This window comes from Girardinichthys multiradiatus, chromosome 20 (assembly GCF_021462225.1).
Source record: "Girardinichthys multiradiatus isolate DD_20200921_A chromosome 20, DD_fGirMul_XY1, whole genome shotgun sequence".
Taxonomy (NCBI): Eukaryota; Metazoa; Chordata; class Actinopteri; order Cyprinodontiformes; family Goodeidae; genus Girardinichthys; species Girardinichthys multiradiatus.
Window position 1 is genome coordinate 24,477,809 of NC_061812.1, and position 13,263 is coordinate 24,491,071.

At 40.2% G+C, this 13,263-nt stretch overlaps 1 protein-coding gene across 2 annotated transcripts in view; it reads left to right on the top strand.

The window, feature by feature from the left end:
- The first annotated feature begins 76 nt into the window (after positions 1-76).
- Positions 77-13,263, top strand: part of rab44 (RAB44, member RAS oncogene family) — a 28,766-nt gene continuing 15,579 nt past the window's right edge. Inside the window, exons 1-3 of one of the 2 annotated variants that reach the window (XM_047346767.1) lie at positions 77-160; positions 9,732-10,964; positions 11,588-11,661. In XM_047346767.1, coding sequence (XP_047202723.1) covers positions 9,741-10,964; positions 11,588-11,661 — 1,298 coding nt within the window. In that variant the 5' untranslated portion in view covers positions 77-160; positions 9,732-9,740. Of the gene's footprint in view, positions 161-5,542; positions 10,965-11,587; positions 11,662-13,263 lie in introns of those variants that run through there. The other variant, XM_047346766.1, reaches the window with a different exon arrangement.

Below are 13,263 nucleotides of genomic sequence, written 5' to 3' on the forward strand. Positions count from 1 at the left end.
TTAGACTGCAACTATAGCCCACACAGGAAGCTGTCAAACAGCGTGAAGTAAGAAACACTCCCCTGACTTGTGAAGAGCAACTCCTGTCGAACAGAGCAGATAAGTTGACGTTACGGCTAAGCTCGTGTTATGAGTCGCCAGATTTTGGAGACAAGTACAAGTAAGAAAAGTATTTTGTTTAAAAAGGCACAAATTATTTAGCTAAATGTGTAAATAACCAAAATTGTTTTTCACTTGATATAATTGCTGAAGCTTGTGTGCTCCAGTTGCTTACTGTATGGGGTTTTTTTTTATTGTACAGTGTTAACTACATGACTTTGCCAAGTTTGTTGTCCTTTTTATGTAGTATATTTTGAAGAAAAGAGGCATACCATGAGTTTTCTTATATAAATACATCCTTGTAAAGCGTGAGTTCCCTAATGCATTTCACACCTTTTCTGCTCCAGGCATATTTTTCTTTTTCTCAGGTTAGGTCCGTTCTTTTTCTGAAGACGATGTCTTTAACTTAGGATCAGGTTCCAGAAACTTGTGCAAAATCATTAACTCTGTTCTCTAATGCTGACAGTTTAAAAGTTGAAACACAGCACCCACCTAGACGTGAAATCACAATGAACAGAAGAAAGATGGGAACAAGTCGAAGAAGTAAAGGAAGGCAGCTTCTGAAAGACCCAGAAAAACAGCCAGATATTGAATCTAGAGAGGATGTTCAGGATGAGGCCAGGGGTAACAAACATTCGGAAAAATACGAGTCTGCAGCGAAGCAACCTAAAGTGCAGGAAGAAGTAAGTCAAGAGACCAAGTGTGGCATAACTGCGCCACAAGCTGCCTTCTTGGTTCCTGCTACTACAACTGAATACACCGAGGATGAGACTAGCATGGTCTATCTAGAAGAAGCTGAGCACACTTTAGTGTCCAGAGATGTCAATATTCATTCTTTTAAAGATGAGAGCAAGCTGGAACTCACTCTTCAAAGTGAGAAAGTCAATAAAAATCTGCATGACGGTCTCCCTGACGCAACTGGTTTAAGTGCATCTGCATTAGATCAACAGATGATCAGCAAAAAGACAGAAGATATCAATCTGTATTCTGTGGCAGAATCAAAGAGCAACAAGCCAGAAGACATAGGCTTGTTCAGGCAAGATGCGCATTTACCGTGCAACTTTTCAGTATGTGAGTCACATGTTAATACATCTATCACACCACAGATTACTGCAGATAACGCCCTCAGAGAAAACATTAAAAACAATGATGGCGTTAAGCAAGAATTATCACAAAAAGAGGAGTTGCCTACAAGCAAAGATGGTGAACTCTTCATCACACCTGAGGTCAGAGATGCCCAGCATTCAGAGCAGGGTGAAGAAAATGTGTATGATCAAAATAAGCCCACACAAATGCAAGGTGACCATCAAAAAGATCTACTGCATGACCAAGAAGATTATAATTCTTACTCTGAAAGCCAGAAATCAGAATCTGATAGTTCCCAAATTATTTTTCTGGTAAAAAGTACTGCAGTCAAACAGGATGCTTTGACTACAAAGGAAAAAACTTTGTTGGGTCAGATGGATCAGAGTGGTGTTCTTATGGAAGATAACATCAAACAAATTGGAGAAAGTGTTTGTATTGAAGGAGTCCTTTCTGAGACTGAAAATAACAATTTGTCTGTACAAACTCTTGTGTCAGACTTGAAGGCTCCCACTGAGCCCCGACTTCAACTTATTTCTCAGACCACAGATGAGCATACTAAGCCGGACTTCATCTTTGGTTCTACAAAAAGACAGTTGGGATCTAGCCGTAGAAATAAAGGAAAACGGCATGTTGAATCTAAAGAGGACATTTTAGGAAATACTCAGACCACTGAAACACCAACAGAATTGCCAAAATTAAAAGAAACAGGGCAGGAAGAAGTGAGTGAAGACACTGCCGATGACATAATCCTGTCTCTTTCACATGGAAGCTTAGTGTCTTTGGTCTCCCCACATATTTCTTCTGAAGATCCTGAGACAGACTCACTGAGTTTAATTCTGGACAGTGAAAATTTTCAAAAAGATCAAGACGAAACAAATCCAAAGATTTTAGTTAAAGTGGTTGAAAACTCAGACGTCTCCCTGTATGACGTGGATCAATCGGACACTCTTCACAGTAAGGGCACCATTTTAGACCAAGCTAAAATATCTGAGTTTGCTGGGAAAAGTAATGATAATTTTACCACCAAACATAAAGACCATCAAACAGAAGAAAACATCTTAAAGGATACAGAGAGTATACAACTGAAAAATGAGAGTTATGATTTGCAAAAGCCAAACTCTGCTCCTAGTCATGTTCATGAGTTCAAAAAAGGAGTGGAGAATGACATAAAACTTACCAAAGACCAAATGTTTAATCAGGAGAACAAAGGACTCTTCTTGGAAATGGAGAAGAAAGAAACTGTTTTGTTTGACCCCCAGCCTCAAGAAGCCTCTGGAAGTGTAGATGAACAATTCAACAAAGCTTTTCACAGCAGTGTCAACAGAAGGAAACTGGGGTTTAGCCGTAAAAGTAAGGGAAGACAAGATACAGACTCTAAAGAGGCTAAAGAAAAGACCAGCGATGAAGAAACAACACAGAAAACAGATATAAAGATAATGAGCCAGGATGAACTGAGGCTAGACATGGAGCATGATGTCATTTTGCCTGTGTCACATGACAGCTTAATGCTTTCAATCATTCCTTCTGGTCAATCCTTAGAAGTTCAAAGCTCCATGCCAAACATCTATCCTGAAAATGACCCACAGAGTTTGATTCCAGAAACAGACAACAATATGGAGTTATCTGATGAATCATGGGAAGTGACTTCAGGATGTCAGTCTGACACTCTTAGAAGTAAATCTGGAATTCATCAAACAAAGCATGTCAAAGGCCCTTATCCAGGTGATAAAGTGGGACAAGGTGAAGAACACGAGGCACTGCAAACACAAGCACAAGAACCTCAGCAAATGGATTACATAGTTGATAGCCATGTGGGGGAAGGTGGAGTCGTTGTGGAAGATACCAAAAACAATCCTACTAACCCCCAACTTCAGGACCATTCTCTGAGCTCAAATGAGGAAACTAATGCTGGTTTCAGCTTTAGTGGGAGCAGAAAAAAACTGGGATCTAGTCGGAGAAAAAAAGGAAGACAACAGGGTAAAGAATCTAATGAGGAAGCTTTACATAATACAAGAAGCGATAAAACACAGGAAACACCATCAATGATAATGCAGGAAGAACTAAATGAAGATAATGAACCCATGATTAGTATATCGGTTTCAAATACCAGGTCTTTGTTTCCAAATCCTTCACTTGATCAATCTGACCTGATGGGTTTAATAGTGAAATGTGAAAACCTTCATGAAAATCAAAATGAAAGCAAGTCAGACACTGAAAATATAATGGATGTCTCACAGCAAGCTGTAGAGAAATTTGAAGCTTCTTACAGTGAGGACACAAGCAATGCTGTTGCAGAAGATCTTCCTAGGAAGGATGGGGGAGTTGAGGTTTATCCAACAAAAATGGAAAAAAGTCTACAAGCTGAACATTTATCTGAAACTGTTCCATGTGGTATTACTGGAAATATGTCTGAAAATCTGACTGATCAACCTGATATGTCTGAGCTTAACCTGAAAACCAATGATGATTCAGCAGCCAAACAAGAAAACTACACAGAGGCTGTAGATGTGAAAAATAAGGATTCTGGTTTATATGGTACCAATCAACCACAAATCAGTGATTTAGAAAAACTAGATCCTGCTCCAATTGAGGTGGAAGAGTTCAAAGCCAGAGTGGAGAATAATTTACAAGTCACCAATCCACACACCCTAGATCAAAAATTTCATCTGGGGAAGAAAGGATTTTTCAGTGAACTGGAAGAGAACAAAACTGTTTCATCAAGCTTTCAGTCAGAAACAGTTTCTTTAGACTCCAAGCCTCAGGAGATGCCTGATAGTGTAGACAAAGAAACCAACACAAGCTTTTACAGCACCGGCAAAAGAAGGAAAATGGGGTCAAGTCGAAGTAGCAAGGGAAGACAGCAAAATAAAACATCTGAAGATGTTAAAGAAAAGTCCAGGGATGTCCTAACTCTCGAATCATCATGTATATCATTGGAAACAAAAACAACAATCCAGGAAGAACTCCAGCAAGACAGTGAGTGCAATCTTTTGCCTGTGTCAAATAACAGCTCAATGTTTACTCCTGGTCCTTCATGTGAAATTCAAAGCTTCATCCCATGCACCTATCCTGAGACTGACCTGGTGAGTTTAGTTTCTAAAGATGTATATTTTACAAAAAATCAAGATGAATCAGAAACAGGCAATAATGTTGACTTATTTGAAAAATCAGGCAAAGACACTTTGGTAAATAAATCTGAGACTCTTCAAAATCAAGAACGTATCGGTCCTGAACATTCAGAGAATGCTGATGAACAAGAGGGCCCACCAATAGACATAGCAGGAAGTCTGCATATGGATTACACATCTGAAACTGTGGCACATGATGTTCCTAAATATCCAGAAACTGTTTTGGGAGACAGGATTGACCAAGCTGAAATCATCAACAGTCTCCAGACAGAGCTCACAGTGAAAAGTAATAATGGTTCTGATACCAAACCGGAACGTCTACCTGCCAAAGACCAACAAAATCTATGTTTTACCACAGAAGAAAATGTGGAGGCTTTAGATCAGACAAGTAAGCAAGACCATCTATATTATTCAAAGGAAACATCGATCAGCAGTCTAGTTGGAGTAAACACTACCCTTGGTCAGAAGGATGAAGGTGAGAGCCTTGTAGAGGGTGGTAAACACAATCCTACTGACCCCAAACTTCAGGACAATCCTCCCAGCACAGATGAACAAACTGATGTGGGCTTCAGCTTCAGTGGGAACAGAAGAAAACTGGTTTCTAGTCAGATAAATAAAGGAAGACAGGGTTTTATAAAATCTACACTGGACGTTTTAGAAAATTCCAGAACAGATTCCACTATTGATACATCAACAGTGTCATTACAAATAAACACGGCTGAGCAGGAGGAACTAAGTAAAGACACTGAGGATGACATTTTGTCTGTTTCACATGACATCTCCAGGTCAACTGTTTTTTCGTCTGAACATCAAAGCTTTGTGGTAACAAAAGGTCATGACACACACCTAAAAAGTTTAATTATGAAATGTGAAAATCTTCAAGAAGATATAGATAAAAGAAATTCGAATGTTTCGGCTCAAGATGGTGACCAGTCATCAGATTTATCACTGACTAAATACAAAGCTCTTCACAGTGAGGATGCCAGAGATACTGTTTTAATGGGAATCTCGAGAAATGGAAAAATGGTACCGGATGATACAAAACCCAAAGCTGATCAAATATTTCATCAGGAGAAGGAAGGAATCTTCCATGAAATGGAAGAAGACAAACATGTTTTGTCAAAGCTTCAACCAGAAACAGTTCCTTTGAATCCCCAGCCTCAGAAAACCTCTGAGTGCGCATATGAGCAAATCAACACCGATTTTTCCAACAGTGACAGCAGACGAAAACTTGGGTCAAGTCGTAAAAGTAAAGCAAGACGGCAACTTAAAGAATCTGAAGAAGAGATTAATGAAAAGACCTGGGTAGATGAAACCCCCGAAATAACACAGATATCATTGGATACAAAGACAGTAAGCCAAGAAGAACAAAGGCAAGACGTGGAGCAGGATATGACATTAAAGGTTTCTTATGACAGCTCAGTATTTTCAGTGTTTACTCCTGGTGATTTATCTGAAATTCAAAGCTCCATGCAAAAGAACTATCCTGAGACAGACCTGGACAGTTTAACTCAAGGAATTGTTAATCACCCAGGGGATCAAGATGAGTCAAAAACAAGTAAGGTTGACTTATCTTATAAATCAGAGGAAGAATCTTCATTGGATAAATTTGACTTAATGGAAAGTAAAGATGAAACTCTTCAAAATAAAGAAGTCATCAGTCCTGAACATTCAAAGAATGATGTAAAACAAGCTGATGAACCAGATGACCCACCAACAAACATAGAAAGAAGTCTGCAAATGGATTACACATCTGAAACTGTGGCACATGATGTTCCTCAATATCTAGAAACCGATTTGGGAGACATGATTGACCAAGCTGAAATCATCAGCAGTATCCAGTCAGAGCTAGTGAAATGCAGTGATGGTTCTGATACCAAACAGGGACTTCTACCTGCTGAAGACCAACAAAATCTGTGTTTCAGAGCAGAAGGAAATGTGGAGGCTTTAGATCAGATAAGTAAGGATGACCATCTTTATGATTCAAAGAAAACGTGGATGGCAGATGGAGTAAATACTACCAGTGGTCAGGTGGATGAAGGTGAAGGCCTTATAGGGGATATTAAACACAGTCCTGCAAACGCCCAGCCTCAGGAAGCCTCTGGGAATATGGATAAACAATCCAACAAAGGAAAACTGGGTTTTAGCTGTAAAAGTGAGGGAAGACAACAAGATAAAGACTTTAAAAATGAGGCTAAAGAAAGGTCCAGTGGTGAAGAAACCACACAGACATCATTAGATACAAAGATAATGAGCCAGGAAGAACTAAGGCTAGACATGGAGCATGATGTCATTTTGCCTGTGTCACATGACAGCTCAATGCTTTCAATCATTCCTTCTGGTCAATCCTTAGAGGTTCAAAGCTCCATGCCAAACATCTATCCTGAAAATGACCCACAGAGTTTGATTCCAGAAACAGACAACAATATGGAGTTATCTGATGAATCATGGGAAGTGACTTCAGGATGTCAGTCTGACACTCTTAGAAGTAAACCTGGAATTCATCAAACAAAGCATGTCAAAGGCCCTTATCCAGGTGATAAAGTGGGACAAGGTGAAGAACATGAGGCACTGCAAACACAAGCACAAGAACCTCAGCAAATGGATTACATAGTTGATAGCCATGTGGGGGAAGGTGGAATTTTTGTGGAGGATACCAAAAAGCCTACTAACCCCCAACTTCAGGACCATTCTCTGAGCACAAATAAGCAAACTAATGTGGATTTCAGCTTCAGTGTGAGCAGAAAAAAACTGGGATCTAGTCGGAGAAACAAAGGAAAACAACTGGGTAAAGAATCTACAGAGGAAGCTTTACATAATACAAGAGGTGATAAAACACATGAAACTCCATCAATGTCGTCATTACCATCCATGACAGTAGAGCAGGAAGAACTAATAGAAGACACTAAGCATGACATTATCTTGTCTGTTTCACATGACAGCTCCATGGCTTTAATTCATCCAGTTATTTCTTTTGATGATCAGAGCTCTGTGCTGACAAATTATCCTGACAAAGACATGCAGAGTTTAATTGTAAAAAAGTGTAATCTTCAAGAAGATCTTGAAAGAAATTCAGACAATTTGGTTCAAGATGGGGAAAAATCAGCAGATTTATCAATAAACAAATCAGATTGTTTTTACAGAGGAGACACTGGAAATGCTGTTTCAGAAAATGCTGTGGATGATGTGCATGAAGACATACATTCAACACAAATTCAAGACAGTCTGCAAACGAATTCAAATGAAACCTTTAGAGGTGATGCTGCAGAAAATGTTGAAATTTTTTCCGGAACTCTGACTGACCAAGCTGAAGTGTCTGAGCTCAAGGTGAAAACTATTGAGGAAATCACCACAAAAGAGGAAGCATACCCTTTGAAAGGAATCATCTCAGATTCTCTAGGTCTAAAAAATGAAGAAACAGTCCAGCATGATGTAAAACCCAACACTGATCAAGAACTTCATCAGGACAAGGAAGGGCTTTTTTGTGAAATGGAGGAAAATGAATTTGTCTTCTCAAGCCTTCAATCAGAAAAAAAATCATTTAACTTCCAGCCTCAGGAATCCTCTGAGAGTGTTGATAACCCGACAAAAGTCTACCTCCACAGCAGTGGTAACAGGAAAAAATTTGGGTCTAGTCGTAGAAACAAAAGCAGGAGTAAAACAAAAGATTCAGCTGATGAAACATGCAATCAGCCTATTAAGAGGGTTGACGTAAATGCAAGTATAAATGAACTCTATGAAAAAACAACAGAGACTGCAGTACAGGGCCAAGAAAAATCAATGTCAAATGTGCTGGATGAAATGGAGGAAAATGAATCTTCTCAGACTGAAGATGTAAATACTGGCACTTCTGACTGCACTGCTGTAGGAATACAGCCATCACCCACTGTTGATCAAGAGGTTACTGACACCTCATGTTGCGTGCCGATTAAGGATAGGGAACTACCTAAACCCCACAGCAGAGATGAATACAGAGAGCTGTGCATGCTGGATGGAAATTTACAGGAAAGCATTTTGTTTCCTGAACCACATGCTGCATGTCCTCCCACAACAGAAAAAAGCAGCTGCTGTGAACATACAGAACCTGAAAGCGGGGATGGGGATGCTTTTAAGAAACCTCTTGAACAGGAGACCAAGCCCACACAGAGCAGAGGCATGTTTCAAACAACTGAAAAAGACATATATGATACTGCAGGAAATCATGAAACATATTTCAGAAACCAAATAGAAAAGAAGGCAATGGATGAAGTTACAGAAATGTCGCAGCCAGATGAAAATGTACAAAGTAAACACCTTTGTGCACCATCAGAAACTGAAAAAAATAGCAACATGTACCATGCTCAAGCAGAATGCAGCATTGAGCAAGGCGCTGTTTTATCACCAGACATGTTTTCTACTGATGCGGAAGAAAATAGGCACATAACCTTATCTAGAGATGCAGAAACTCATGATTTAGTGTATGTTGTAAGTAAAGATCAGAAAGAGCAGGTTAAAACCAAACAAATGCAGGAAATACATCAAATCTTACTTCCAAAGGAGTCTCCCAGACAAACACTGCACTTAAATAAAGATGCTACTTTGGACTCTCAACCTCTGGAAAATTATCAAGGCCTCAAAGATGACGGTCACTTAGGCCTCAAAGCATCAGGGAACAAGAGAAAAATGGGGTCAAGCCGGAGAAATAAAGGAAGAAAACACAGCCAGGTTACTGAACAAAATCCAGAAAATAAAGACGACGATTTAGAAAGTACAGGATATGATAAAACAACTCAAATGTTAGCTGCAAGGACAGCAGGACAGGAAGAATTAGAAAACTTGATTCTGCCTGAAAACTTAGCAACATTTAGATCAACTGTGACTGAAAAGGTGCTGGAGGAAAACACAGTGTTTACACATGATGTTCTGGAAGACAGCGCAATTGCAACATCAAATTTTAATCCAAACTCAAACAAAGAAAACACATTAATTTCCAATGCAGAAACAAAAGAGAAAAATGCTAAACCTATTGAGACTGAGGATTCAATTCAGCTCACAGGTTATGACACAGATAAAAAGGGTTTGATGCAATCAGTCCAAGCCTCTGTTTGGAAGGATGGCTCAAATATGCAGAGTATCTTATTTCATGACAGCATTATCAGCCTGAAGCCAGAGAGTGTGCATGTCATTGATCAAGAAGAAGCCTTACAGAGACAAAACAGAGACGCTTTATCTTGTGGAAAAGACCTGCCGGGACCAGAAGTCCACTTTCAGCAGACAAACAAAGAGATAGAAACAATTGGATTTGGAACAGAAGACTGCAGTTCAGGAGGGGAAAGCTCAATGGATGTACACAATCTTAAACAGGAAGAAGTGGGAGAAAAATGTACGTTTGCAACCCAGCAGAAACATTCTACAAATGAGTTTGTTTCTGATTCGCAGGAGCCAGCTATGCATGCATCCTACAAAGGGGGAAATTCTACAACAATAAATGCACTGGACAGCCAAGGAGAAAAACCTCAAGTAACATCAAAACAAAAGAAGAAAAAGATTGGATCTTCTCGCAGGACTCCAATGAACAGAAAACGAGAGGGTGAGACACACAAAAAGGATGAGACAGAAGAAAGTGACTTTAGCACAAAAGCTGACATGATGAATTTGGGTGAGATGGAGGTTGTGGGGGAAGTACCGGTAAATGTAGAGTTACTACAAGATGAAGATGTAAATCCACAACCACAAACTTTAATTCAACAAGAAACTCCAGAAACCGAAACCAGTGATGGGCTACAGAGCAGTAACACAAGCCTAGTTTTCTCTCCTGAACAATCTGCCAAAATAGATCTTATAGAAACACCAAAACCAGATGATTTTTCAAGCACTGAGACCCAAATAACCTCTGAGGTTGCAGAAAGAAACAGTAACGTAATAAATCAGTCAATTTATTCAAACACTGGCACCCCAGGGGGGAGCTTAGAGTTATTCTGTGACCTCTCACGGAATATACAAGGGGATGAGCACAGTCCAGAGAACATAGAGGTAAGACAAGTCCAAGATATTCAAGAACAAATGCCAAGTATCATGACTCAAGGAATTCAAAGTCAGCATCCTGGGATAAGGAAATCAAGTCCGGATTTAACTCCAACAAACAGGAGAAGAAAAATGGGTTCTACTCGTAAAAATCTAGGAACACGGACCAAACAAGAAATCATGGACCCGGAAAATGAATCAACAGATACTGTAACATCTTCTGGAGATGTAACCGTGGTCAGCGTCTCAGGAAATGAAGACACAGAACTGCAGCTTCACACAGAACACATATATGAGAACTCCCATCAAGGAAAAGAGAAAGAAACTATGGAAATCAGCCAGTTTGGTGAGTCTTTGTTAAGAGCTCTGGCTGAGGAAATGGCTGAGGAAAGTTCAATCTCAGAAAAGCAAATGGTAGAAACAGAACAGCAGCAAAGTCCTAGTGGACTTTCATTCAGCCCTCCCTCGTCAGAATCAGCCTCCGGAGGGAGAAGGAAAAAATTTGGATCAAATCGGAAGTCAGGGTTACAACAACGAAAACTAGACCAAAATCCACAAAATAAAGACGAAGCAGGAGGAACTGTTGAGGGAGGTGCACACAAGGAAGCTGAAGGAGAAAACTCATCAGGACTGAGCAAAATATCAGAGGTAAGCTCCAAAAGTCTTTGTACCGTTTTTTTATAAGTCCTATTGATAATTTATTATATAGGGTACACATGTTTTAAAACATGTGTTTAAAGGTACATGAATAGTCATTTATTTGCTGGATACAAGCTACTTTATTCTTCTTTTTGTTTGTGAAGACCTGAAGTTATGCAAGATGTCTGTGCGCAGAACATGTTGAATCAAGATAATAATTTATGGTCTTTAGACTGAGAAGAACAAACACTTGTTACGTGTGTTCTTTCTCACACTGAAGATCAACATTGAGTGAAGATCGAGTGCTACTTCCCATTTGCATAAAACATCTTGCATTTGGTTGCATGTTTGTTCTAAGAAAACAGTGATGCAACTAACTAAAATGAGGAACATGTGGTCATCACTACGTGTTTTACATTGTAGAAAGCAGAACATGCATGTATATCTGGCTTCCTCAGAAACCTGACACATGCAGACTTTAAATAAGAGCAGGTTGTATTAACCTTTAAGAACACTTGGTAAAATAAACTGAAAAGATTTTTGTGTTAAGGAAATGTATATAAAAGCAGAAGATCCCTTGATCTAGAATGAGTTTAATAATGTATATTTATTTCACATTTTGATCTTTGCAGGTTTATGACAATGAGGACAAAGCATCTTCTAGCACCAATATTTCAGAGGCTGCAGAGTTTCCAAAGCTTGTAAGGTAAGTCTATGACAGAAATTAAACAGAGAAAAAAAAAACAGAATTATCTTAGACTCACATGTCTACCTACTTGTTACAATGCATTGTTGATCAATCTGCTTTGTAACACAAACCATGACACAATAAGAATCATTATTCAATTGCAAATTCACCGGTTTCCTGCAAAAAACGCTCTGCTGCAACAGCTCTAGGCTTTTCCGGTTGGTGCTTTTGTTTGTTTATATGCACCTTGCTTCTTGTTTGATTATGCGGAGTAATAAACTTCAACAGGCGGCAAAATCTCCTTCAAATAGTAGTTGGTTTTAAAACAGCATGTTAGAGCTGAGTTTGTTAAGCTAGGTGTCCAGATCTCAATGGCTTACCGTGAGAGGAAGCAGAAGCGAGGCTGTACAGCCAGTGTGCCAGCTAGGCCAAGGAGACAGACCACCACTTCCCAGCCTTTTTCTCACCAACACCAGATCCCTTGCCAACAAGATGGATGATGCTACACGGAGCCACAAACAATAGACAGTTGCATTATGTTGGTCACAGAGACCTGGTTAAATACAGGCCCATCTATCTCCTAAGAGAGTTGGCTAAAGTTTTACTAACTGCCGTTTACATCACACAGGATGCTAATACTAGCTTGGCTGTCAGACTTCTATATAGCAGCTTTAGCGATCAGCAGATCAAGTATCCACTTCCACGCCTGGGCCTGTCTGAGCACCTGTCCCTGTTTTTAATTCCTGCTTATGTCCCCCTCAGTAAAACTACTTTTAACATCACAAAAACGGCTACAACATGGCCCATTAAGGTCTCATAACAGCTGAAGGCCTGCTCTGACAGAACCAACTGGAAGATTATTGAAGAGCCAGATCTGGAGATGTTCACACACAGTGTTTTGTGTTACATCAACACCAGCATCTACACTGTTACTGTGGAAAAACGCACCTGGGTCTACCCCAACAAAAAGCCCTGGATGACCAGTACGGTCCAGGAAAAAACGCATTCAGGTCAGGCAATAAGGGTCTCTACAGCCATAGCAAATCTAAAGAGAAGCATCAGAAAGGCCAAGTCGGAGTATAGGAGGTCGGACCGAGGACCACCTAGGCAGCAACAACAGCTGGCAGGTATGGCAGGTGATCCATCAGCTCACCAACTACAAGACCAACTTTAGTGCTGCTGATGGCGTCGCCTTGCTGGCAGAGGGGCTGAACCTCTTCTTTGCCCACTTTGAGATACTGTCACCACAGGCAGCTGCACTACACCCTACAGCTCACAGCAGCTTCACCCTCACTGTGAGGTAGCATGAGGTGAGGCGCATGCAGCAGGCTGCCAAGGAGAAGGGCTGCTGGACTCGACAGTATCCAAGGACTGGTGCTGAGGGACTGCAGTGACCAGTTGGCAGGAGTCCTCCCCAGGATTTTTAACCTTTCCCTGTCCCAGTCCACTGTCCCACCCTGTGTGAAATCCTCGATTATTGTGCAATAAGTTGCTTCTCATTTCTTAAACAACCATGTCGAAAGACACCTCCCGTGGTCGTGGAAAAGTCAGTCTGTTTCAGAAGGGTCAAATCATTGGCATGCATCAAGCAGAGAAAACGTCTAAGGAGATTGCAGAAAC